Genomic DNA, 24304 nt, shown 5'->3' with positions numbered 1-24304 from the left:
CCACCCAGCTATTGCTAACATGCCCTAGGTGAAGAGACGTTTGGACGGGTCTTTACCATTATCAAAAGATAAAAGCAGTTGTGTATCATCTGCATAGGAATGGGGGTAAACCCATGGTCTCTGATGATTCCTGCGAGGGTGGCCACATGCACATTAAACAGGATGGGGCTAAGGCAGGAGCCCTGAGGAACCCCTTTGATGAGCTTCAGAGTGCGAGAACAAAAGGGACCCAGGTTCACTGTTTGAGTGCACTGATCCAAAAAGTCTGCAAGCTATTTTAGCGCCAGTCCCTGAATACCAGTCTCTCTTAATCTCTGAATTAGCTTCGTGTAAGAGACCGTATCAAAGGCGGCTGTCAAATCCAACAAAACAATCAGCACTACCTTATTATTGTCCAGGGCTAATTTGATGTAATCTGTGACACCTATAAGGGTGGTCTCAGTAGAATGGTTAGGTCTGAACCCCGACTGAGAGGGATCAAGGTAGCCTTGAGAATCAAGATAACCCATGAGCTGAGTGCTGATATATCCTTCTAGCATTTTACTCATGAGTGGAAGGAGGGAGATCGGGCAGTAATTCGCTAACGTATCGGCGGGTACCTGTGCTTTTTTCCAGATTGGTAGCACTTGAGCCTCCTCCCATTCCAGGGGAAGAGACCCTTCCATCATAGAGGAATTTAGGATGGAGCAGATGGTGGGGGCTAATAGCGTAGCAAGTGAGGCAAACAGATAGGCTGGCATGATGTCAAGAGAAGAACCCGATTTAGCTGTTCTCAGCATGGCTTCAACTTGTGGTATCGTTGGTCGGTTCTCTTGTACCAAATGTTGTTTCTTTTCCAACAAAGGCATGGCAGTAGCTTTCTTGAGGGAGCGGGAAAGAGGCATTCCTGGAGGGACGAGTCCACCAGTGATCTAACACAGGGGTAATCTGGTAAAAAAACAGACAATGCCCACCCAGGTAGAGATTTTATTCCTTGTCAGTAAGCTTAACCTTACTTGTGGTGTGTTTTATTTTTTCTAACGTGACTTCTTGGAAGTGAAACGTGGGTGCCTGAGTTTCCATTAATATGTGTGGCACAATAGGGGCCACCGGGTTAAGAAGCCTCTGTATATTTCTAATTTACTGGCAAATGCATTATCAGTGTTGTTGAATATCTCTGGTGACCACTGCCTTTATTTAATGTCCCTTAAAGGAATAATAAGATCTGTTGGAGATTTAAATAACTTTTGACCTTGGTTTTGAACTGTAACGTTAGTAGTGGCTCACTGTACCCAATGGGCCCCTTGAGCCTAGACAATTCCATAGCTTTAGGGTCTTCTTGTGCCACCAAAAGGCTGCTCCAAACATTACAACTAGGCTCGTCATTGGTCAGTCTCTTCTCAACTTTCCTCTCCAACCCCATTTACTTTTGTTCTTACTCCGACCTGGTTATCCGCCAGCTCATCGGCACCGCTAGTCTTTCTACACCACCTAGCAGCAAACCTTCAATATAACTTTTTCATTATTGATAGCGAAGGAACCAGACCCATATTTTCTGGATCTGCTCTAGAACCTCAACTCGAAGGTACTTTTTTCTCAGCATGAGAGCATGGAGGGGAGAGAAATCGTTAACAATGTCAATTAATTCAGTTGCATTTCTCTAGGCCCATAATAATCACAGACTACTAAATAAAGTTAGTTAATTTATTACAAAGCCAAAAACAACTGGACGTACAGACACCTGAAGACGAGGGTACAGAAATACATTTGAACTAATATAAGGCCAAAGCTCTGTATAAGGTTAAGGCGGTGCAGCATGCACAAGACAATTAATTCAAGAATCAAAACACAAAAGATCAAGGAACACGAGTTCCGGTTCCCTTTCATCGAAAGTTGATGGGAAAAATAGCCTTAATCTATCCCTACACTAACATTGCATCCCTAATTAAGCTTTCTTCGGGGCAGGATAGGTTAAGGTGTCAGCGTGTGGAGTCTTCCTTAGAAGCCTCTCCACTTCAGTGGGTCTGGTAACATGAAGCTACTGAAACAGAGCTCATTCTAAGAGGCTCTCTCCGCAAACGCAGTGAAGAAGTCGGACTCTTTCCCTACTTGTATTGCTCCAATATCACAAATGTCTTTCCCTGATTTCTTTCAGATGACACCATCCGATCATGCCACGTTTTCATAGGTGATTTTCCACAGGACAGATAACAATGACCTTGCTTCCCAGGCCCTCTCTAGTGGGAAAATACAACAGTCTTCCTTATTGGCAGTAGCTCCCAATGTATCCTCTTCTCTCCTTGCCTACCTCCTAAAACACCGAAATTATTCTAACTAACAACAACGCTTCTTTCACCTGCAACACAAACATGAGAAAGAACTGAATCTAACACGCACATGAAATTCAACTATTAATTCTAATGCAAGCACTTCCAGGGAAAATGCATTTCAGGCCTACCAATTCAGCTAACATAACATAAATTAATATGAGTTTTACAAAGTTATATAGAATTTGAGACATGTACAGTTAATATCTTCATCTACATGTAAAATGACACGATTAATAAATACATTCAATAATAAAATGATTGTCAGTTTCGCACCACAAACATTTCAGTTAGTGTTTTCTGCTGGTTACATTTGATTTTCTTCTGAATTCTTCACGTATTCTACATTTTGGCCTAAACACATCACATTCATGTTATTACATTACAAAATCCTAACACTGACAAAAGATTATATGTGGCTGCAGTCTACGCGTGAGATTATAATGCACCCCTACAATGAAAAATTGATTTTGTGCTACATCAATAGCATTAACAACCAGCATCTTATTTATTGGCCAGGCATGAATGCTAGACCACAGACCAGTGGAGGGCTACTAACCACAAGTCTGTCACCATCTGTCAGCACATAGACATAGCCAACTGCACTCTACAGGTGGCACTTGAGACAATTACCAGAATCTTCCCTAGCTGAGCATGGTTAACACTCTCTCACCACCACAAAATAATGTGTGTAATTTTATATCTATATATAATATTGTTTCTCTTCTGTGGTTGTTAATTTTTGTTTTTATATATCTCTACGAAAAGTGTTTTATCTGGCGGGTACGTTAATGTTGTGTGGCCCTGTACTGGTATGTGTGTTGCTGTTTGCTGGGCTAGGTAGGAGGGTCTGGTCTTCTCTTGCTTACAGTGTCCCTGACTAGAGTCCTGCATCCCACTGTCAAGATAATCTGCAAACAATACACAAGTCATACTTGTATCTTAAAGTGGGGAAACCTATATCTAAATTCCTCTGGAGGAACCATGACATTATACACTAATCCTCAGCACAAAGAATCAAGTCACTTATACACCTTGGCAGGTCACCTCTGGAGAGGACAATGATGCGAACTCTTGTTATTGTCAAATTACGGAAGAGTCCCAACCACCTTACTTTGAGATGCATCTGGGACAAGCTGAAGTGCAACACAGCCAAGTTGTTTACGTTATACTTAAGACCTGTTACATAAGAATGTACAATCAATATAACCAGAGATCACTGCCTGGCTTATAAGACTCCAATACATATTAAGATGAGATGAGGTAACTTAAACTTTATCTCACCAAAATTATGCAGTGTTCTTGTATTGGCCTTGTAAAGGCCACTTTCTAAATGGATCATTTATAAGGATACCAATTGTTGCAAGCCCAATATCTTCTTCAAAAGGGCATCTCAACCATTTCAGGGATAATTATAGGCCACAGAAAACTTGCTTCTGTCTATTTCATGGTGCTCACTCACTCACTCACCCACTAACTTTTCTTGGTTGTTCAAACACGTTACAGAACTGCACAAACATAAATGAAAGCACAGGTGCCTCAGTTCAAACAATTTAAAATCCTGTGTTAAGTTTGTTTCCTCTCAAACCGTTGCCAACACAAACACAGTCCAGCAGGACAACATACAAAATGTATTAACAGACAGTGGTGGGGTGCACCCTCAGATAGAGAACCTGGCTGCCCACTCCTCTGGGTGGCTTTATCCTTTATGTTGCCCATCACTATGTTAAGGTTGCCTCCAATAATTATTCCCCCCTCCATACCCTGTATGATGTCAGCGATGGTACTCAGAAGGAATCTCTGTTTTCTATTTGTGGCATAGATGTTGTCTAACTACTCTGAAGGAATCTCTCCAGTTCACTGTTTGAGGAATACATCTTGGCAGCTCTGAAATGGTCCAAGCTTGATAATCAGCACCAGTGACGCAACCCAGGAGCCTGCCTCCACTTTACATACCTCCCGCTGGAATGTATGAGATATGAGAACGTCCCCCCCCTCCCTCTTTCTTGCCTGGGCTCAAGGAACATAATTACCTGGAGCACCAGTTGGTTCTCAGCTAGGACCAGTCCTTCTTAAGTAATTGTGTTTATTGTAGCAGGTAGATGTCTCCCCAAGCTGAAGGATGTGCAGGACCACTAATCTCTTCACTGGGGCATTTACACTCCAGAACTTGTAGCTCAGTATTTTCAATGTTATGGTTGGGTGTCACAGTTTCCACTGGGCTAGCACCCCTCAAAATACTACTGTTTGTCTTCTGATCTGTGGCATCATGACATGACATCGTGTGACTTCCTATATTCAACTCACTATAATCAGGTGTGTGTCCCATATGACCCACATTTAGAATGTAAACAGCAACACAAGTGCAAGAAAACCACAGAACAAACAATAAGAACAGCAGAGGCTGTACCCACATCCCCTCTCTCTCCTCAAGGTGTGTCTTGCTCAAAATTAGTACCAGTAACGTCTGTCACTCAGACACAGGTTATTAGCTCCCTTTACTGGCAGTTCTTTTGCTCTGCAGTCCAGTACAACCTTCCCACCCCTAGCTTCAAACCTTGTGAGCGGGTCAGCTATTACCATCTTCCGTTGAGACCTCCAAGGCCCTCTCTCAGTCCTACTCTAGCTGGCTGTCAAGCTCCTTGAGTCGGGCGATCATTTCTTGCCACTTTCTGGTGATTATGTTTGTGTTCAGTTTCACTCTTCTTCTCTCCTCATCAGTCGACTTCCATCTGTCTTTCCATGCCCTCATTAGTCTCTGCAATTCCGCCAAAGTGTGCTGCTCGGTCCCGTCCTGACATTTGTTGTTGGGCTGCAGGATCTCCATGCTTTCTTTCTGCGATCAGAATTGGTATTGCTGGCTTCCTGACTTGAAAATTAGGCAGATGTTGTGCTCCCATTTATATATCAGTCCTTGTTCCCTGAAAAAAGTCTGTGGCTTGATGAAATGACCTTATTTTCTGAAGCGTAAACCTCAAGAGGTCTTGGTACAACTGGATCTTTTGCCCCTCAAAGTGAAAATAGTTTTTCTCTCTTGCTGTTTCTTTGATTTTTTTAATTGATTTGGAATCAGTACACCTTTTTTAGGATGTGAGTTGGGGCACCTCATAACTTAAAGGGGCCTGCCAATCTGCCGGGGAGAGGATGTGGCCTAATGGCTAGAGCAGTCGACCTCAAAGCTGGGGAACCAAGATTGAGTCTCGGCAGGGACGCTCAACATCCTGTGATTCTGGGCAAATCACTTAATATACCGGTGCCCAACAAAATGAATGTGTCTGTATGTAACATAACCGGTGCTCATGTGAAGCGCTCTGATACCTTCGGGTCAAGTTCGCACTATATAAAACTCCCCCCAAAAAAATCTATGTGTTATGTCATGTTCACTGATTCAGCATCTTTGGTTACCAACACTGCTTCAAAAAGCCTCTCCATAGACATCAATGTCCTCACCGTCTGCGTCTCCCAGGAGCGCCACAATTCCAACACTGTGCCACCTAGATCTATTTTTCAGGTCTTTCATCTTCTCCTATAAAGCTATGTTCTGGTTGTGGAGGTTGATTTCTTGCCAAAGAATGTGTGCCCCTAAGACCTGTGGCCCTACATTTCTTCCAATGTGACATAATCTTCCCACCAGCGAGGTTCATTACTTTCTTTAATTATTGAATCTTGTTCTCAATGCAAACTTTAAAGTATAGAAGTCTTCTCGGAGGATACATAGAGATTCCACTATAAACTCTTTGGTGGTGCATTGGTCTCTAAGATTGGGGAAATAGATTTCAATAAGGGAACTCGATCATCCTTCTTTGAGCGGTGACTTTCATTGATTACTCTTTTCTATTTTTATAGCTGCCATTTGTGTGGACATGGTCAAGCATGATCATCCTCCAATAATTGCCTCAACTTAAGCATCTCGAAGACCAACTCTCACAGTCATGTCGGAGTGGCTTGCCTAACATGTGGTTCAGTCCCAAAGGAGGGGTGTCCGTCCGACACCTGGCTGTGTTTCAGCCTTTTGTTGTCTTCAATAATAGGGCAACCCCAGTCTGGACAGTGCCTCCCTCGAGCTCTGGGTGAACGACCTATTCTCTTCGTCAGGACGCTTCCACCCTGCATCTGGTGTGTTTCTTCTTTCTTTCTGGCATGTAGTCAGCTGGCCCCTCATATCCTCCTTGTTGCCCTCAGGGGCCCCATCATCCACATCACAATCCAACACAAGGATGTTCATCTCCTGCTGGCCTTATCGTGTCACCCCCCCCCCTCGGAGCACCATGTCCCTAGGAATCTTTAATGGGGCACAGTTAGCCCCCCTTCCCCACTGTATTGTCTTTATTGCAGTCACAGGGATTCAAGAGCGTTCTCCCAAACTTTCAATCCTGGTGCCCCATCCCCTGGTGCATCTAAGTGCACCTGTTTTCTATGACCACCAGTGTAATGCGCCCGGCTCCCACATCAACAGTATTCCAGAGGATTGTGCATTCCGTCAACCAAGCTCTGCACTTCCAGAGTACACTCCAGTCATGCATTTCTCCCGGGTCTGTTCTCTGTGCTAAATATCTACTGGTTCAACAGTACCGCCTGGCAATAACCTTCAATCTATAGCGGTGCTTGGGGGCTTGGACTTCCCCTTGATTCTTTCTGACTCCTTAGCTTTTAATGGTGAATGTGTTGATGGAAATACACTCTTCACCTGGCAGGCAGCTGTTTGGATCTGCCAAGGAAGCTGGACAACACCACCAGGTTGAAAACTATTGAAAGAAAACACAAGGAGATGATGGACGGAGTGCTGAATCTTTTCAAACACACACCCCCAGTCACAGATCTGGGTTGAATCCATCATTGTTCTTTAGCTTACTTCGCCACCCCAGTTCAGACCCAGCCATATGCAAATCAGTCTTGACCCTGTTCCTCATGGGAACAGTCCAGCCCGAACTGCCAAGCCAGGTCTTCCCTGGACCAGAAACAAGCATCCTGGAACCGGTTTCAGAGTAACACCCCTCATCAGTCAGGCTAGCTTGAATACAGTGGTAAAATGAGCAAGGGACCCACGTCTGGGCATATCCTGCCAACTTAGGACGAACAAAGAAAACACAAGGAGATGATGGACAGAGCGCTGAAACTTTTCAGACACTCACCCCCAGTCACAGATCTGGGTTGAATACATCATCGTTCTTTAGCTCACTTTTACACCCCACTTCAGACTAAGCCACGTGCAAATCTGTCTTGACCCTGTTACTCATGGGAACAGTCCAGCCTGAACTGCCAAGCCAGGTCTTCCCTGGACCGGGAACAAGCATCCTGAGACTGGTTTCGGTGTAACACCCCTCATCAGCCAGGCTAGCTTCAATTCAGTGTCAAAGTGAGCACTGGATCCATGTATGGGCATACTCTGACAACTTAGGGAGAACAAAGCAAACACAAGGAGATGATGGACAGAGCACTGAAACTTTTCGGACACTCACTGCATTCCCAGATCTGGGCTGTGAGTTAAAAGTGAGCTTAAGAACGATGATGGATTCAACCCAGATCTGTGACTGGGGGTAAGTGTGTGAAAAGTTTCAGCGCTCCATCCATCATCTCTATGTGTTTGCTTTGTTCGCCCTAACTTGGCAGTGTATGTCCAGGCGTGAATCCCTTGCTCACTTTGCTACTGGTTTCAAGCTAGCACTGCCGATGAGGGGTGAAATCCCGAAACCAGTCCCAGGATGTGTGTTTCCGTTCCAGAGAAGAACTGGCTTGGCAGTTCAGGCTAGACTGTTCCCCTGAGGAACAGGATCAAGACTGATTTGTATATAGCTGGGTCTGAAAGTGGGTGGCAAAGTGAGCTAAAGAACGATGATGGACTCAACCCAAATCTGTGACTGGTGGTGAGTGTCTGAAAGGTTTCAGCGCTTTGTCCATCATCTCCTTGTGTTTGCTTTGTAAACTAAAGTAGCATTAGGCAGCATGCACCTCAGGTAGTTGCGTAGTATCCTGGTTGGATCTACTGCAAAAGCATGGGAATCACTGAAGCATACGTACATGAATGCATTTATGTGCATCCCTGCTGCGCTCACTAATCCAACTAGTCACGGGCACCACCGTTTGTATCACGTCATTTTCCCAGAGAGACACACTATAGGAACAGAGATAAATGACAGCTATTTCATGTGACCTGCCATCTCAAAATGTTTGAAATACAAAAATATGTCAATGAATACATAACTACCTAAGAGCATGGAAGCTTTCCACGAAGGATTGAGAGTGACATCATGGATGAAAGCAGAGAATAAACTGCCTATGTCACTCTATAAACAGAGAGAAAATCCTCCTGTCAAGTTTGCCTATATAGAATTTATATTGTATGCTGCTTCCTCCTTTCTTCCTCAGCGTGCGAGACAACCACAATTAATATTTTTTATTAAAACTGGTGGAAGACATATGAGGTGCTTGTGGCAACCCCATCAGACTTCCCTTTTGGGAGTGAAAACATGACGAAGACCATGAACGAAAGGTACAGCCAGTATGAAGACATAGCTGAGTACCGTCAATTTGGTTGTACAATGGTGTGACGTCACAAAAGTTGATAAAAATTGTACCGGTTATATAATGCCAGACATCATGAACAAGAAAAAAAATATTTATGGATCTTGGATACACACACGTATCTGAGAACGTAAAACGTAATAAATTTTACACATTTCATGATTAATGTAAGGGTCTCCCTCGCCCGCGGCTGCCTAAAAGGTCATTTTCTGTAAACATCAATAAAAGTTGTATAACGGTAGGGATTACTAATACTTAATGGAGGGTTCCAGTGCTTAATTTTTGCCAGTCTTTGCCAGTGCTTGGCACCAGCCAGGATTTTCTTTTTAACAACAGCCCACAATCCTCACAGTCCACCACACGGTGGCGATGTCTGCTGTTTAGCCAACGGAGCACATCAGCAGAGCGTTTACCGAGGTTTAAGTGTACACTTTAGAAAAACTTAACAGTGCTAGAATGTCCAGGGACCTTTATATAGCTACGCGTGACCTGTAATCGTCCAAATCGTCATGTATGAAGAGGAGGAGGATGGTTAATAGGAAACGCTGGCAGGGACTGCGTGTGTGGGGAAGCTGCTTTGGCCTCTCGAGAATTATGCGGGCCCCTGGCACTTATGTTTTTTACAGGTTAAAGCACTACGTGTTTTTTACATGATCAGATGAGCTGTAGTGAGTGGCTGTCCACTTGTACACAAGGGTCTAAGAAACAACGGGCCATCACTTACCTGCTCCGAATCCTGTTGGGACATTCCCCTTCTGATTTTCATGGTATTTTTCCAGGTGAAAGCACAGCTTCTGAGCTGTGATTGGTTGGAAGACGAGGGCCCAGGGGCAAACACACCTCTCCTTATGGACCTTCCGATGCAGGTGCCACCCAAGCACACAGATCGTTTTTAATAATATTACTACAAACAAAACAGCTCATGTAGCCGGCGTCTTTTGCATCCATGGGATTACAATTCAGTTTTGCAATATACTGAGCAGGCTGAGGAGACACTACTTCCTAGCACTGAACTGAGAGAAATGCATTGAGCAGGCTCGAAAGTTGTACGCTATTCATGGGCACATCCTCTGATGCGATGGCTCCCTCCACTGGTTGATGCAGGTATTATCACAAATTTCGTTGCACTTGAACACTGACTGACTGGTTTAACACAGGCATTTTGTTCACTGGGGATGAGAATGCCAGCGCGCGTGGTAAGATTCCTAAATCTGATCGACCAGTGTCTGCTCTCAGCACATGCGTCTAGCGTTTGAGCTTGTGCCAGGACATGACTGTGGAACGTTCGTGGACTCTCGTGCGAGCCCAACCGACCACATCATTACTCACACAGACCTGAGGCCTCATTATGGTAACTGGTCACCCTGACAGGAGTTCGATTTTGGACGGTTCTTTACAATTGTAGCGTGCTAGCATCTTATTCGTCTTTTACTGATCACCTTGCGTCTCTCAATTAATTGCCCCAGATCCATGTGTGACTTGCTCATCCAGTTCAGAAATTGCCAGAATTATTATTAATACAATCCACCCCACACACTACTTTATATAATACAATCCCCACACACTACCCCTAAATCCCTTACATCCTGCCTCTAAAATGTTCTTTTGATATTTTTAAATTAATTTGTTTACATTATTTAAAAAAATATTTACATTATTCTTAACTCTATTACATACTTAATACTCGGTTATCACAGTGATACCCGAGTATTAATACACTTCCCCACAGATCACCCCATATCCCTTACATTCCGCTCCGACAACTTCATTTAAATATAATAATTAATATATGTATGTATATATATATATATATATATATATATCCTGTGCCTGGGAGACCTATAATATCAGCGCAGAAAAGTCTACTTGAAATGATGTCCAAGTATGTGGATTATTTTCTTCAGCCCTTTGTTTTTGCCCTTCCTTCTTTTGTCAAAGACACTCCTGACTTTCTTAACAAAATCAAGAATATTTCATGGGAGCCAGATTACCTGCTAGTCGTGATGGATATTGAATCCTTATATACTAGTATCAACCACGCAGATGGTTTAGCAGCAGTGCAGTATTTTCTTGCGCAAAGAGATATTATTATGTGTGATCATAACAAATTGCTGCTAAAGATGATCGAACTATGCCTCTGCAATAATTTTTTTTTTTTTTTATTATTATTTTTTTTTTGTTGAAACCGTTTATTACAGAATCCAAAAGATATACAAAGATGGGCCTACAACCTTCAGGCCGGCCGCTAGCAGACAGAAAGAGCATATAATACAAACAGTAGAACACACGCTGCGGCAGAAGAGAGATCACAGGAGTTGAAAGAAGCGTTGGCAGCCACACCATTCGGACCCCACACAACGGTTTCATTTTTATATAAATAACGAAGAAAACAAGTCCACAAGGCAACCCACAATCGGAAACAATAGCATGTGCTCCCCTGGGGGGGACCCTACCGGTCCACAGGAATATCAAGGGGGGGGATAGGTCGGGACGGAGACAAAGTGGACTCAAGCCCAGAACCAGGAAGACAAGCAGGCTAAGGAGACGGGGCCGGTGACGGATCAGGCGTCAGCGGCGGGGTACAGATTCCCCCACGGTAGGCGTTCCAGGGGCCCCACACTTTCACCCATTTCCCAGGCTTACCTCTCGCAACATACACCACCTTTTCCCGAAACATACACCAATCCATGTTGTCCTTCCACGCCGAGACAGTCGGTGACCTCTGGGAACCCCACAATTGCGCAATATCACGCTTGGCCACCATATATCCCAGAGTCACCCACCACGTCTGCGGCACTGAGTAGTCGGTTGGCTCCCACACATTCAGGAGACATCTCCTCGCCTCGGGCAGCAGCGGCACATGCGTAACTGCCTGCAAGACCTCGTGCACACCACGCCAGAATCGCGCCACCTCCGGGCATTCCCACAATATATGGAGAAAGGTCCCCAAAGAACCACACCCACGCTTACACAACCCGTCCACAGCATAGCCCATACGCATCAGACTCGGCCCCGTAACATAGACCCTATGGAGTATCTTGAGCTGGACGAAGCGAAGGCGAGCCGGTATGGCCACCTCTTTCGGGGAGGCCACCGCAGACACCCAGTCCTCGTCATCCAGCTCCAATCCATCAGCCCCCCACGCCTCACGAAGGCCAGTCAGCAGTCCCGAGCGATCATTGATGAGTTTTTTGTACATTAATGAAATTGTGGCGTCCGGTACATGCCCATCTAGCACTCTATCCTCCAGAGGGGAGTTCTCCGGGATGGAGGCAACGTCCGGGTATACGGAGCATAACGCATGACGGATCTGCATATATCGAAAGTACTCCCTGTCCTGCAACTGGAATTCCGTCTGCAGCACATCGAACGTTTTGAATCCCCCCCTCGTCCAGAGATCGCCCACCCTGCTGATGCCTATCATGTCCCACTTCTCAAAGCCCTTCGAGGTCCACAGGGAGCCCAGCCGCTCAGATGCGTATAGTGGCGTCGCCCGGGTCAAACGATCCTTCCACCCCATCGCCAAGTTAGCCGCGTGCCACACTCGCACCATGACCCGCGTGGGGCCCGTCAGACGTGCGTCGAGCGAGCTAGAATAAAGCGCCCGATTATAGTCGCCGCCCGGCAGTAACATTTTATCCATCTCAAAGGCCGGGTTTAGAGCGGGCCCGTAAAGGCCGTGATTTATCGCAGCCAGCTGGGAGGCCCAGTAATATCGCTTGATGTCTGGGAGGGCAACCCCCCCGTCGTACCACGGGAGCGTCAGCTTCGCCAGGGCGATACGCGGTCTACCCTCCCAGAACAGGCGGCGCTGCAAACTCTCCACCTCGCGAAAGTAGCGCGCCGGGACAACGTCCATTGTGTTCTGTAAGGCGTACAGGAAACGTGGCAGCGACATCATCTTAAACAATGCCGCCCGGCCGAGCGGCGAGAGCGGCAAGCGCCTCCAACGCGCGACATCATCCTTCAGGCGCTGGAGGGGGGGAAGCAAGTTCTGTTTATACCGGGCCTTCGCGTCCAGGGTAATGAAGATACCCAGGTACCTAAATCCCCGCGGGGCAATCTGGATAGGACAACCCCGCGGAAGGATAGGAGCCTCCCCAGAGAGGACATACACACAAGATTTAGCCCAATTGATGACTAGGCCGGAGTTGAGGCCAAATGAGTGCAATACATCAACCAGCACTATCAGCGATTTACGCGGGGAAGCCAGGTACAAAAGAATATCATCAGCGTAAAGAGATACGCGGTCCTCATACTCGGGGGTCCATCGGAGACCACGGATAGAAGGATGCCACCGCAGCCACTCCGCCAGGGGCTCCAAGGCAAGCGCGAAGAGGAGCAGCGATAACGGGCAGCCCTGCCGCGTGCCCCTGCCCAGCTCAAACGGAGCCGACACTCTACCGTTTACAGCCACCTGCGCCAGCGGTCCGGAATACAACAATTTCACCCAACCGATGAATCCCGGGCCAAACCCAAACTTCGCCAGCGTCGCCCAAATATATGGCCACTCAAGTGTGTCAAACGCCATAGTGGCGTCCAGGGACGCCAAAATGGCCGGCCCCCGTATGAACGGGACACGCGCGAGCACCCCATGTAAGCGCCGCAGGTTGAGCGCAGTGTTGCGATGAGGGATAAAACCGGACTGATCCTGGTGAATCAGATCGCACACCACGCCAACCAGCCGATTGGCCAACACCTTGGCGAGAATTTTGGGTTCCGCATTCAGCAGCGAAATGGGCCTGTAGGACGTGACCCGGTCCCGCGGCCTCCCCTCCTTGTGAATAACCACGATAGTAGCCAGACGCTGGTCTAGCGGGAGGGAACCCGCCGAACGGGCCGCGAGGAACATAGCACGGAGATGTGGCGCCAGCGTATCCGGTCGCAGCTTGTACAATTCGATAGGAAGACCATTAGGACCCATGGCCTTGCCGGAAGCGACCGAACGTATGGCGAGGGCAATTTCCTCAGATGTTGGGGCGGCGTCCAACGACACCCTGTCCTCCTCCGAAAGGGAAGGCAGCGCGATATCCCTGAGCAGGGCATGGGAATCATCTTCCGAGCGGGAGGACACCGGGGAATACACCCCACGGAAATATTCTGCAAAGCAATCAACAATTTCTTCCGGTCCAGTGACACACACACCATCCAGTTTCTCAATCGACGGGACAACTCGACTCGCTCTCTCCTTTTTATCCAGCCACGCAATCAGTTTCCCAGCCTTATCACCCACATCATACAGTCTCCCCTGTTGCTCTCTACTGAGGCCCCTGGCCACCTCCGTGACGAGGGCCTTATAGGCCGCCTGCTTGAGTCGGAGAACATGTAGTTTGTCATCCGTCACCCCACATTCCAGGTCACCCTCCAACTCGGTTATCTCAGTTTCAACACGGGTCACCTCCTCCCGCTCGCCCTTCCGGGAATGGGAAATAAGGGACAGGGCCTCCCCCCGGAGTACCGTCTTGAAAGCCTCCCACAGGGAGACCGCCGATGACACTGACCCCACATTATCGTCAAAATATCGCTTAAGGGATTTAACCAATTCTGCGCGAATGGTGGGGTCACGCAGGTACCAGGGATTAATCGGGACCACCCTACCCTCCCCCCTCGGGAGAATGTCGAAGTGCAACAGGAGCGGGGAGTTGTCTGAAATACCCCGCGCCAAATGGCGCACCTCCCCGATCCTCCCCGCATGCGCCGCCGGCACCAGGACATAATCTAGCCTTGAGAGACTGCTATGGGCCCCGGAATGAAAGGAATACTGTTTCTGCGTAGGGTGTTTCAAACGCCAACAATCCACCAACCCCAAAGTATCCAAGAGGCCAGATAACCACGCTTGGGCACGGGGGAGATCCCTAGGGGGGTGACGGTCCTCAGTTCCGGAAACCACCGCGTTGAAATCCCCCCCAACCACTAGAATCCCCTCCGGAAGGCCAAGGAGGAGGCCCCCCAGATCCGCAAAAGTAGTCGTTTGCAACCCTGGCGGGACATAGACAGAAACAAAAACAATCACTCTGCCCTCCATTCTACCCACCAGAACCGTATAACGTCCCCTGTCATCATGGAGCACCTCATCAACTTCCAATGGGAGCGAGGTTTTAGCCATGATGCCACCCCTGGGACCAGACGTGAAGCCCGAATGGGCCAGAAGGCGGTAGCCCCGTCGATTCATAGCACAAAAGGAGTTGCCAATGAAGTGCGTCTCCTGCAGAAAAACTATATCAGGTGAAATTCGTTTCAGAAACTGCAGGACCACACCCCGTTTTATCCTGTCCCCCAGTCCTTTGACATTCCAGGACAAAAGACTCAGTCCCCTACCCCCCATCATAGCCGAAAGCGATCAATCGTCCCCCCGAGAGCACTTTAGGAATAGCACAACAATACTTTTGCCTTGTGGTACAAATGAACAATACCCCACCCCAACCCAACCGCCCCAACAAAACTCCCCCCTCCCTGCACCCCTGCATGAGCCCAGACAGCCCCCCCAACTTGCAGTGTGCCTGTCGCCCCTATATAAGTGGAACTAGCTAGACCCCCTAGAGGAGGAAAGAGTACCCCCTCAAGACCCCGCACAGCCTCCAAATGAGGGGAGACGAGTACAACAAACAAAAGACCCTAAGCTTGGCTGAAAGTGGCCGCGTCATCCGGAGTGAGCCCCGGCATCAGTACCTCAGACCCGGTCCAGTGGGCAATCTCCTCCCGCAGCCCCCCCCCCCGCCATCCCGATCATGACCCCCAGACAAAGCGTCCAGCCAGTCCCCGGCCATTTCAGGACGGTCAAAAAAGTGAGTGCGACCATCCACCTCCACCCGCAGCCTGGCCGGGAAGAGCATGGTGTATTTTAAGTTCATGCCTCGAAGCCGCCGCTTGACGCCCAGGAAACTCAGTCTCTGCTTCTGGACCGCTTGGGTGAAGTCAGGATAAAAGTTCACCTCCATGTTCTCCAGCTTAATCGGCCCTTGCAGTCTGGAAGCTTGCAAAATCGCATCCCGGTACCGAAAGTTAAAGATACGGGCAATAAGAGGCCGCGGAGGGGCTCCGACCTTCGGTCTGCCCCCGGGAACTCTATGGGCCTTCTCCACGGCAAAGAATTTACTCAGCCCTCGAGGCTGGAGATGGGTAGTGATCAGGTCCTCCACGAAGAGATCCGCCGCCGACTCCTCCCGTCCCTCGGGCACTCCGATGATGCGGATATTATTCCTCCGGGCCCGACTCTCGGAGTCCTCCAGGCGCCGATCCATGAGCGCACTCGCCTGACGGAGCCGGTGCACCTCCGTTTGAAGGGCCGCCACCTCAGTCGTGAGGCCCGACACGGTGTGGGCCAAAGAGTCGACCCGGTCGTTGGTCTTAGAGAGATCAGCTCTCACAAGGTTGACATCAATGAGGACCGCGTCGATTTTGTGCGCTAAAGTGTCGAACTGCTGGCCCACCGAGGCCTTCATCTCAGCAATGGCGCTCATGACGTCTTGCAAAGACAGATCCGTGGGCAAGTCCGGGGCATCCGGGGGGCACTCAGAGGACTTGTGCGATCCGCCGGGAGACCCCTTCGGGAGGGTGTAGCGGTCCATGATGTTGGCCTGATGTGCGGCGCCACACCGGGTTGACTTGGCCTTCAAACGATCCCCATCCTGCTTCGTGGCCATCGTCGCGGGTCTCACACCCGCACCAGTCACGCAGTGAAGAGCAAGCAATCAAGGCCACGAACTCCGGGGGGCCACCCCAGGACGGCAGAGCGGGCCACAGCAGGCAGGCAGGCAGGGTCTCCCAGCGAGGCCACCCCAACACAAAGAGCGCCGTGATCCCACTTGCGAAAACGGCAAGGGGGCGCAAAAGTGAAAGTGAAAGTGTGGGGTACGCGACTCGCCAGGCCCAGCCTGCCGTTGTTGTTCACTTTGCCACTGGGTCGCCCCCAAACGCGAATCCGGGGTCAGGAGAGAAGTAGGCCGCAAACTTCAATCGGTGCTCACTCCAGCACCCGAGGTCCGATTCGAAAACGGGAAACGGGTACCACCTCGGCTCAGGCTCACCGACACAGTCCCCTCAACCGATGCAGGATGAAGACAGGATAAACATAGGAGGTTGCAGAGGTCCTCGGGAGCCTCGCACCTACGCGGCCATCTTGGTTGCGCGCTAGGCTCCTCCACCCAATAATTTATTTTTGTTTGGTACTGAGGTGTACCAGCAGCTGCGAGGTGTGGCTATGGGGGCTTGCTTCTCCCCCAGCTACTCATGTTTACATGTGGGCTGGTGGGAGGAGCATGTCCTCAGATTGCGCAATCAAGCTACATGGACTGCTAATGTGATGTACTTCTGGCGCTACATCGATGATATTTGTATGATTTGGAAGGGTGACAAACATAGTGCACTAGAATTTGTTGATTCCATCAATGTTAATAACCTAAATCTTAAATTCACTGCTACCATTGATAATGCTAAAGTGGAATTTCTGGATATGATTCTTTACGTTAGCAATGGCCAACTTCACACTAGACTACAGCGGAAAACCACCGCAGGGAATTCCATTCTTCATGCGGATAGTGCTCATCCCCATCACACTATTCGTAGTATTCCCTATAGCGAATTCCTCAGGATTCGCCGAATCTGTAGTGAGGATTCAGAATGCCAAACTTGCCAATCAGAAGCCTATGCTCGTTTCCTCACTCGTGGTTATTCCAAAACAATTTTGGATTCCGCGCTTACCAAGTCCAATCTGTTACCTAGGGTATATCTCCTTATTGTTAAAAAAGCACAAGTGACACCTTCTCCACAATCTAACGGTGAGACTGATTTAACCAACATCAGATTTGTTACCACTTACAGTCAGCAAGATAAACAAATTCGCAAAATGATTTATACACAGTGGCCTATTGTGCTCACTGACATGACACTTAAACCTATTTTGCCAGAATTGCCCGCGATTACTTTTAGACGGGCGCCCTCTATGAGGGATGCCCTTGTCAAATCCAGTCCTGAAGTCTCCCTCAAAAAAACTTGGTTGACTAAAAAAGGCTTTTATAAATGCAATTCCTGTCGTGCATGCACCTTTGCCACTAACAGCACTGATTACACTACTGCATTTGACAACAAGAAAGTACCAATTCGCGACTATCTCACGTGTCGTACAGAGTTTGCGATTTATAAACTGCGCTGTACTTGTGGCCTTGAGTACATTGGAAGCACGAAGTTCCCTGTACATAAACGGATTTTACAACATGTCAGGGCTATTGTTAATTCAGACCCAAAATATCCTGTGGCGAGACATTTTAAAATGGTCCATGACAACAAACTTAAGGATCTAGAATACACTGTGTTAGGGGCTGTTCCTAATTCGGTGAGAGGAGGCAACCGTGAGAAAACCCTCCGCCAATTAGAGACCCACTTTATCATGTCCCTCGACACTAAGATGCCTTATGGCCTTAATAATAGTGAGGACTTACATAATTTCCTGTAATACGCCTCACCTTAGTCTACCCTGTCTGGACTCTTGCCCTGTCCTGTTTTAATTACGCTGTAGTTATTTTAAACCATATATAACAGCTCACTTGTGCTAACTGTGTCATTTATTTTAACTTTTTATCTACCCTTTGTAATTTACTGAGAATTTTCCCTATGTACTCTGTGTTAGGTTCTTAATATCTACCTCCGTATATTTGTTCAGGCTTGAACAAATTTTGCTTATTGCCTCATTCTAACTACGTTAGCTATTAGCTTTTTATACTTTGCACATTGCACTTTTTTGACTCCTTGGTGGCTTTTTTTGCCAGTTTGATAGACTTGACAGTTTCCTTTGTGAGAATCGTTTCTCTGTATTGCTGCTTCTACACCTATCTCTGTATATCAGATTCAGATTGGCAATGTTTATCCTTAGTACTGTATATGATATGTTAATTGGTATACCATTATGATATTCATTCATGTTCTATGAGTTTTATCTGTCATCTTTTTAACAATATGCTCATTTGCACAGTGTCTTAGAATTTCAACTGTTAATTTTATTGCTATATGTCAATTGTTATTGTCCATTGTGTTCATATTTATGTCACTTTGGCACTATGCACTTGCCTTTGACTTAGCGGTATTTGCACAATTATTCTGATTTTTGGCACTGGCCTTAGATTCAGCAATATTTGCACAATAATTTTGACTCTTTGCACTTGCATCTTTTGCACTCAAAACAGCAACTTTGCTGATTTTACTACATTTCTGATGAAACTTGTCTGTGAGTTTTAATGGTATTTTACAAAGCGCCATTTACTGTGTTTGTAAATAATATTTTCCATAATTATTTGTAACATCTTAGCAGCTTCAAAGTATTGGATTTCATTTAGTTGCAATTAACTACCAATACGGTGTTTATGGACTGTCGGTAGTTTCCAGGCTTGACACCATATGTATCAGGAGTCTGTTGTTTAGTTTCACGCACACATTAAGGTTTATTTCTAAAGTAATTTGTGCTTGTGTGTTAATTTATGCATGATTGTTCCCGAGCGCGTCATGTGATCAAGCTCGCGGATGCGAGCGAAACGCGTCATGGTGGACACTATGTCCGACGATTGCAATGGACTTACACTTGCCTTTGCCTAAATAAATTAATTCTTGCACCGATTCCGGATTCCTGCCTATACTTATCAGCGTGAGCACATCGTAGAGGTCCCTGCCAGCGTTCTTCCCGCCTGTTGGCTGTCAGTTAGGCGGTGCTGGATTGGTTTTGTGATATATATATATATATATATATATATATATATATATATATATAAGAAATCTACTCGCGGTCGCCAGTAGACAGTTATAGTTAGGACCTATTTTCTATAGGAAATTCGCAACATTTTATTCCCAATAACTTTGGTGCCGATTGACAAATCTTCGCGAAATTGCCTAAACTCGTGGGGCGCTCCGGTCCGCTCCTATCTTGAAAGTTTCGGGGTGATTCGTCAAGCGGGGGCCGAGAAAAAAGGGGGGTCCCAAAACGTGTTTTCCCTATGCAATTTTCCATAGGAAACTTTAGACACGGCTACAGCCCGAACTGCTGAATGGAATCACACCAAATTTGGCAATGAGGTAGTTCTTGGTTCAGAAAGAACCCTTTTTGTTAAATGGTGTAAATCCATTCAGTAGTTGCTGAGATAATCAAAAGTAAAAACACATATACATCTAGGGCCGCGGATCCTCACGAGCTTTATGTTAAGTGGCTGTCAACACTCCAAACCAGGAAGTGTTGGCAGCCATCTTGTGCCTCGGTAGAACCGAGGCACAAGAAAACAGAAAAAGTAATGCGCAAAACGCAAAAAGGGGGCAGGGCAGAAACACCCTGACCCCCTAGGCCTGCTCAGGGGGTCCCACAAGAACCCCCAGGGCCCAAAAAAGATTTTTTTTTTAAAACGGCGAGATTCGCGCACCCAGTGCTCCCGCGCTTTGTTAATATTTAGCCCCCGGGTGGGCCAAATTCCGGGGGCAATATTTGTATTGGGATGGGGGGCCCCCCAACCCTGGGGGTTTTCAAACATAATTGCGGGGGGGCTTGCTGCCCCCCTGCAGCCCCGGGGACCCCCACCCCCCCGGGGCTTCTTAGTTTAATGTTGGGGGGGGCATCTAAGGCTCCCCCAAGCCCCGGGGACCGCCATCCCCCGGGGCTCTACTTAATTGTTATCGCGGTGGGGCACACTGCCCCCCCGCAGCCCTGGGGACCGCCATCCCCAGGGCTTTAAAAAAAAAAATAACCTGTGTGGGGGGGCTCTAAATATTAAAATTGGGGGGTCCGTGATGGACCCCCCAGCCCTGGGGACTACCACCCCCAGGGCTTTATAAATTGTGGGAGGGGGGCCACGCGGCCCCCCTCCTGGAGCCTTGTCATGGCCCTGGGGACCGCCACCCCCCAGGGCCGGCTCCTGCAGTGTCCCGGGGTGCCCACCCCCGGGACACTGTAGTTTGCTATAGCAGGGCGGGAGCCTCGCGGCTCCCGCCCTGCCATAGCAAACTTGGTTTGGATTTTGAAAGAGAGAGCAGGGCAACCTGCTCTCTCGTTCAAAATGCAAACCAAATTGCTTTTCCACACAGAGAGCTGCATCTTAGCAGCTCTCCATTTGGAAAAGCAATGCCGGCTCCCGCAGGATGTGGGGAGCCGGCGGGACCGTGGGAGGATTGGGGCGCCCCCCCACGGGCCACAACGGAGAGGGCCAGCCCCGGGGATGGGGTCCCCGGGGCTACAAGTGGCCAAGGAGGGAGGCCACACCACCCCCTCCCCAAAATAAAATAAAAAACAAACAAAGGCCGGCCCCGGGGGATGGGGTCCCTGGGACCATAAGTGGCCTGAGGAGGAGGCAACGCAGCCCCCCTCCTAAAGAATTTTAAAAAAGGCCATGGCCCGGGGGATGGGGTCCGCGTGGCCAATTAAGGCCTCGGGAGGGGGGCCCCTTCCAAATTTAAAAAATAAATAAATAAATAAATGTATGGGGCAGGCCCTGGGGGATGGGGTCCCCAGGGTCAATAAATTAGAAAAAGAAGGGGGGCCACACAGTTCCCCTCCTTAAAAAAATAAAATAAATAAAAGACCGGCATCGCGCCGGAGGCCACGCACCCCTCCTTGCAGCACTCTGCAAACGCACCCTATGGTGCGTTTGCAGATGGGGAACGAATTCCCCTTGAATACTGAGGGCCCCTGGGGGCCAACTAGCCCACAAGGGACCTCCAGTGTGCGCCAGGGGGCTGCGTTACAGAGAGGTGTTCTGAGGCCACGCCTCTTTTTACACCTCTCTGCAACGCAGCTCTGTGGCGCTTAATGGAGGTGATGGGCTAGTTGCACCCCAGGGCCAGAGGTGACATGTGTGCAAACACGCCTTGTGGTGCGTTTTAAGTTGAGGAATTAATTCCTCTTCAATCCTGAGGGTCCCTGGGGGCCAACTAGCCCACCAGGTACCTCCAGTAAGTGCCACGGAGCTGCGTTGTAGAGTGTTGTAAAAAGGGGTGTGGCCTCTGAACACCTCTCTGCAACGCAGCTCTCTGGCGCATACTGGAGGTACTTGGTGGGCTAGTTGGCCCCCAGGGTCCCTCGGGATTGAGGAGGAATTAATTCTCCAACGTAAAACGCGCCACAGGGCGTGTTTGCAGACATGTCACCTCAGGCCACGCCCCCTTCCTTCACCATTGTTCAAACACGCCCCCTGGCGAGTTGTAAGTTGGGAAATAAATTCCCCTTCAATACTGAGGGTCCCTGAAGGCCAACTAGCCCAACAGGTATCTCCAGTATGCGCCAGGGAGCTGCGTTGCAGACAGGTGTTCTGAGGCCACGCCCCTTTTTACACCTCTCTGGAACGCAGCTCTGTGGCGCTTACTGGACGTACCTAGTGGGCTAGTTTGACCCTAGGGATCCTTAGGATTCAAAAGGACTTAATCTCTCAACTTAGAATGGCCACAGGGCACGTTTACACAGTGGTGAAGGGAGGGGACCGGGCCTGAGGTGACGTGTGCAAACACGCCCTGTGGCGCGTTTTAAGTTGGGAAAATAATTCCCCTTCAATCCTGATGGACCCTGGGGGCCAACTAGCCCACCAGGTGCTTCCAGTAAGCACACTGTGCTGCGTTGCAGAGAGGTGGTGCAGGCCGTGCCCCTTTTTACACCTCTCTGCAACGCAGCTATGTGGGACTTACTGGAGGTACCTAGTGGGCTAGTTGGACCCTAGGGACCCTCAGGATTCAAGGGGACTGAATCTCCCAACTTAAAACGGCCACAGGGCGTGTTTACACAGTGGGGAAGGGAGGGGACGGGGCCTGAGGTGACGTGTGCAAACACGCCCTATGGCGCGTTTTAAGTTGGGGAAATAATTCCCCTTCAATCCTGAGGGCCCCTGGGGGCTAACTAGCCCACCAGGTGCTTCCAGTAAGCGACACTGCGCTGCGTTGCAGAGAGGTGGACTAGGCCGTGCCCCTTTTTACACCTCTCTGCAACGCAGCTCTGTGGCGCTTACTGGAGGTACCTAGTGGGCTAGTTGGACCCTAGGGACCCTCAGGATTCAAGGGGACTTAATCTCCCAACTTAAAACGGCCACAGAGCGTGTTTGCACAGTAGTGAAGAGAGGGGACGGGGCCTGAGGTGACGTGTGCAAACACACCCTGTTGCGCGTTTTAAGAGGTAGTTTTAATCCCCCTGCCCTATTATATACTAGGGGCTTACAGAGGAGGTCATGCTAATCACAGGTGGACACCAATGCATAGTGTTCCCTAGTGTATGTAGGTGTTTTCATTGTATTCTAAGTGTCTTTTAACATAGCACTGGCTCTAGGACTGGTTAGTCAGACTCAGTTACCACCAGTATCTGTCTGAAAAAGTTGAAGGTACAGGATGATTTTGCAACAAGGCTTCTTTCTGCTCTTCTGTTTGTTCTTTCTGCACGTTTTCCTTCTTCCTGCACTTTTCTTCGTCTTTGAAGACTTCTGTTGCTTCTTTCTGCATTTCTTTTTTTTCTTTCTGTGCGTTTTTTCTTCTTTCTTCACATGTCCTATCTTAGTAGGCATAGTTAGAAATTAGCATTTAAAAAACCTTTGAAAATCACTGAACAAATCATAGGTTTTAGGCACGTTATAGTTAGGAATTAGCATTTAAAAAACCTTAGAAATTCACTGAAAAAACCATAGGTTTCAGGGGCGTTATAGTTAGCTGGACAGTTCACTCGTACAAAACCATAGAAATTCCCCCTTTATAGTTAGTTCAGCTAACTATAACTCGCGCGCCTGCAATGCACTGCTAATGACGTCACATATTACATCACTCATGACATGGTCAGTGACATCACTCATGACATCACTGATGGCATCTCAAATGACATCACTGATGACATGACTGATGACGTCATTTTTGTGATAGAGTGGCAGACCTCCTCTCACCCTAATATAACCTTTGATACACACATTCAAAAATAGACACTAAAATTTTCAAAACAATGGACATACCAATACCAGTTACAACAACCTATTCAGTAATTCTAAGATCCACATACACATCCACTCATTCACCAACAGTCCTATACAGTCACTCATACATGTACTCACTCATCATATGTACTCATACACCTATACATCCTGTTACACACCGCCTCTCATCCATAGAGTTACTCACACACATAGTCACTCATGCTAATAAAGAATCAAACATCCATTTACTTGCATATACAGTTATACACACACCACCACACTTACTTCTACAGACACTTACACATACTTAGTCTTTTAAACAATCACTTATAGAAACACATACTTATTCATACAGGAACTCTTCCAATCTTTCACTCTCACATATACTCACTTATATACACCATTAGTCACATATACTAGTTTAAAACATATGTAGTTACTCATAAAGACACTATTGAGACAGTCATTCACTCACTAACACACCCATACACACACTCATCCACCCATACAGTCCTTGCACACATGCTGTTTTCAGCACATACAAACAGTGAGTCACTCATTCATGCATCTATG

General features: G+C 47.9%; 1 protein-coding gene across 2 annotated transcripts in view; it reads right to left on the bottom strand.

Moving 5' to 3' along the window:
* The window catches only part of LOC146821359 (uncharacterized), a 157137-nt gene extending 147096 nt beyond the window's left edge, over nt 1-10041 (bottom strand). Inside the window, exon 1 of one of the 2 annotated variants that reach the window (XM_085612306.1) lies at nt 9553-10041. In XM_085612306.1, coding sequence (XP_085468432.1) covers nt 9553-9594 — 42 coding nt within the window. In that variant the 5' untranslated portion in view covers nt 9595-10041. The remainder of the gene's footprint in view (nt 1-9552) is intronic. The other variant, XM_085612307.1, reaches the window with a different exon arrangement.
* Between the last annotated feature and the right edge of the window lie 14263 nt (nt 10042-24304).

The sequence above is a fragment of the Triturus cristatus genome, chromosome 6 (assembly GCF_964204655.1).
Source record: "Triturus cristatus chromosome 6, aTriCri1.1, whole genome shotgun sequence".
NCBI classification, from domain to species: domain Eukaryota; kingdom Metazoa; phylum Chordata; class Amphibia; order Caudata; family Salamandridae; genus Triturus; species Triturus cristatus.
The sequence above is the reverse complement of the archived record's forward strand: the minus strand, read 5'-3'. Positions and strand labels throughout refer to the sequence as shown.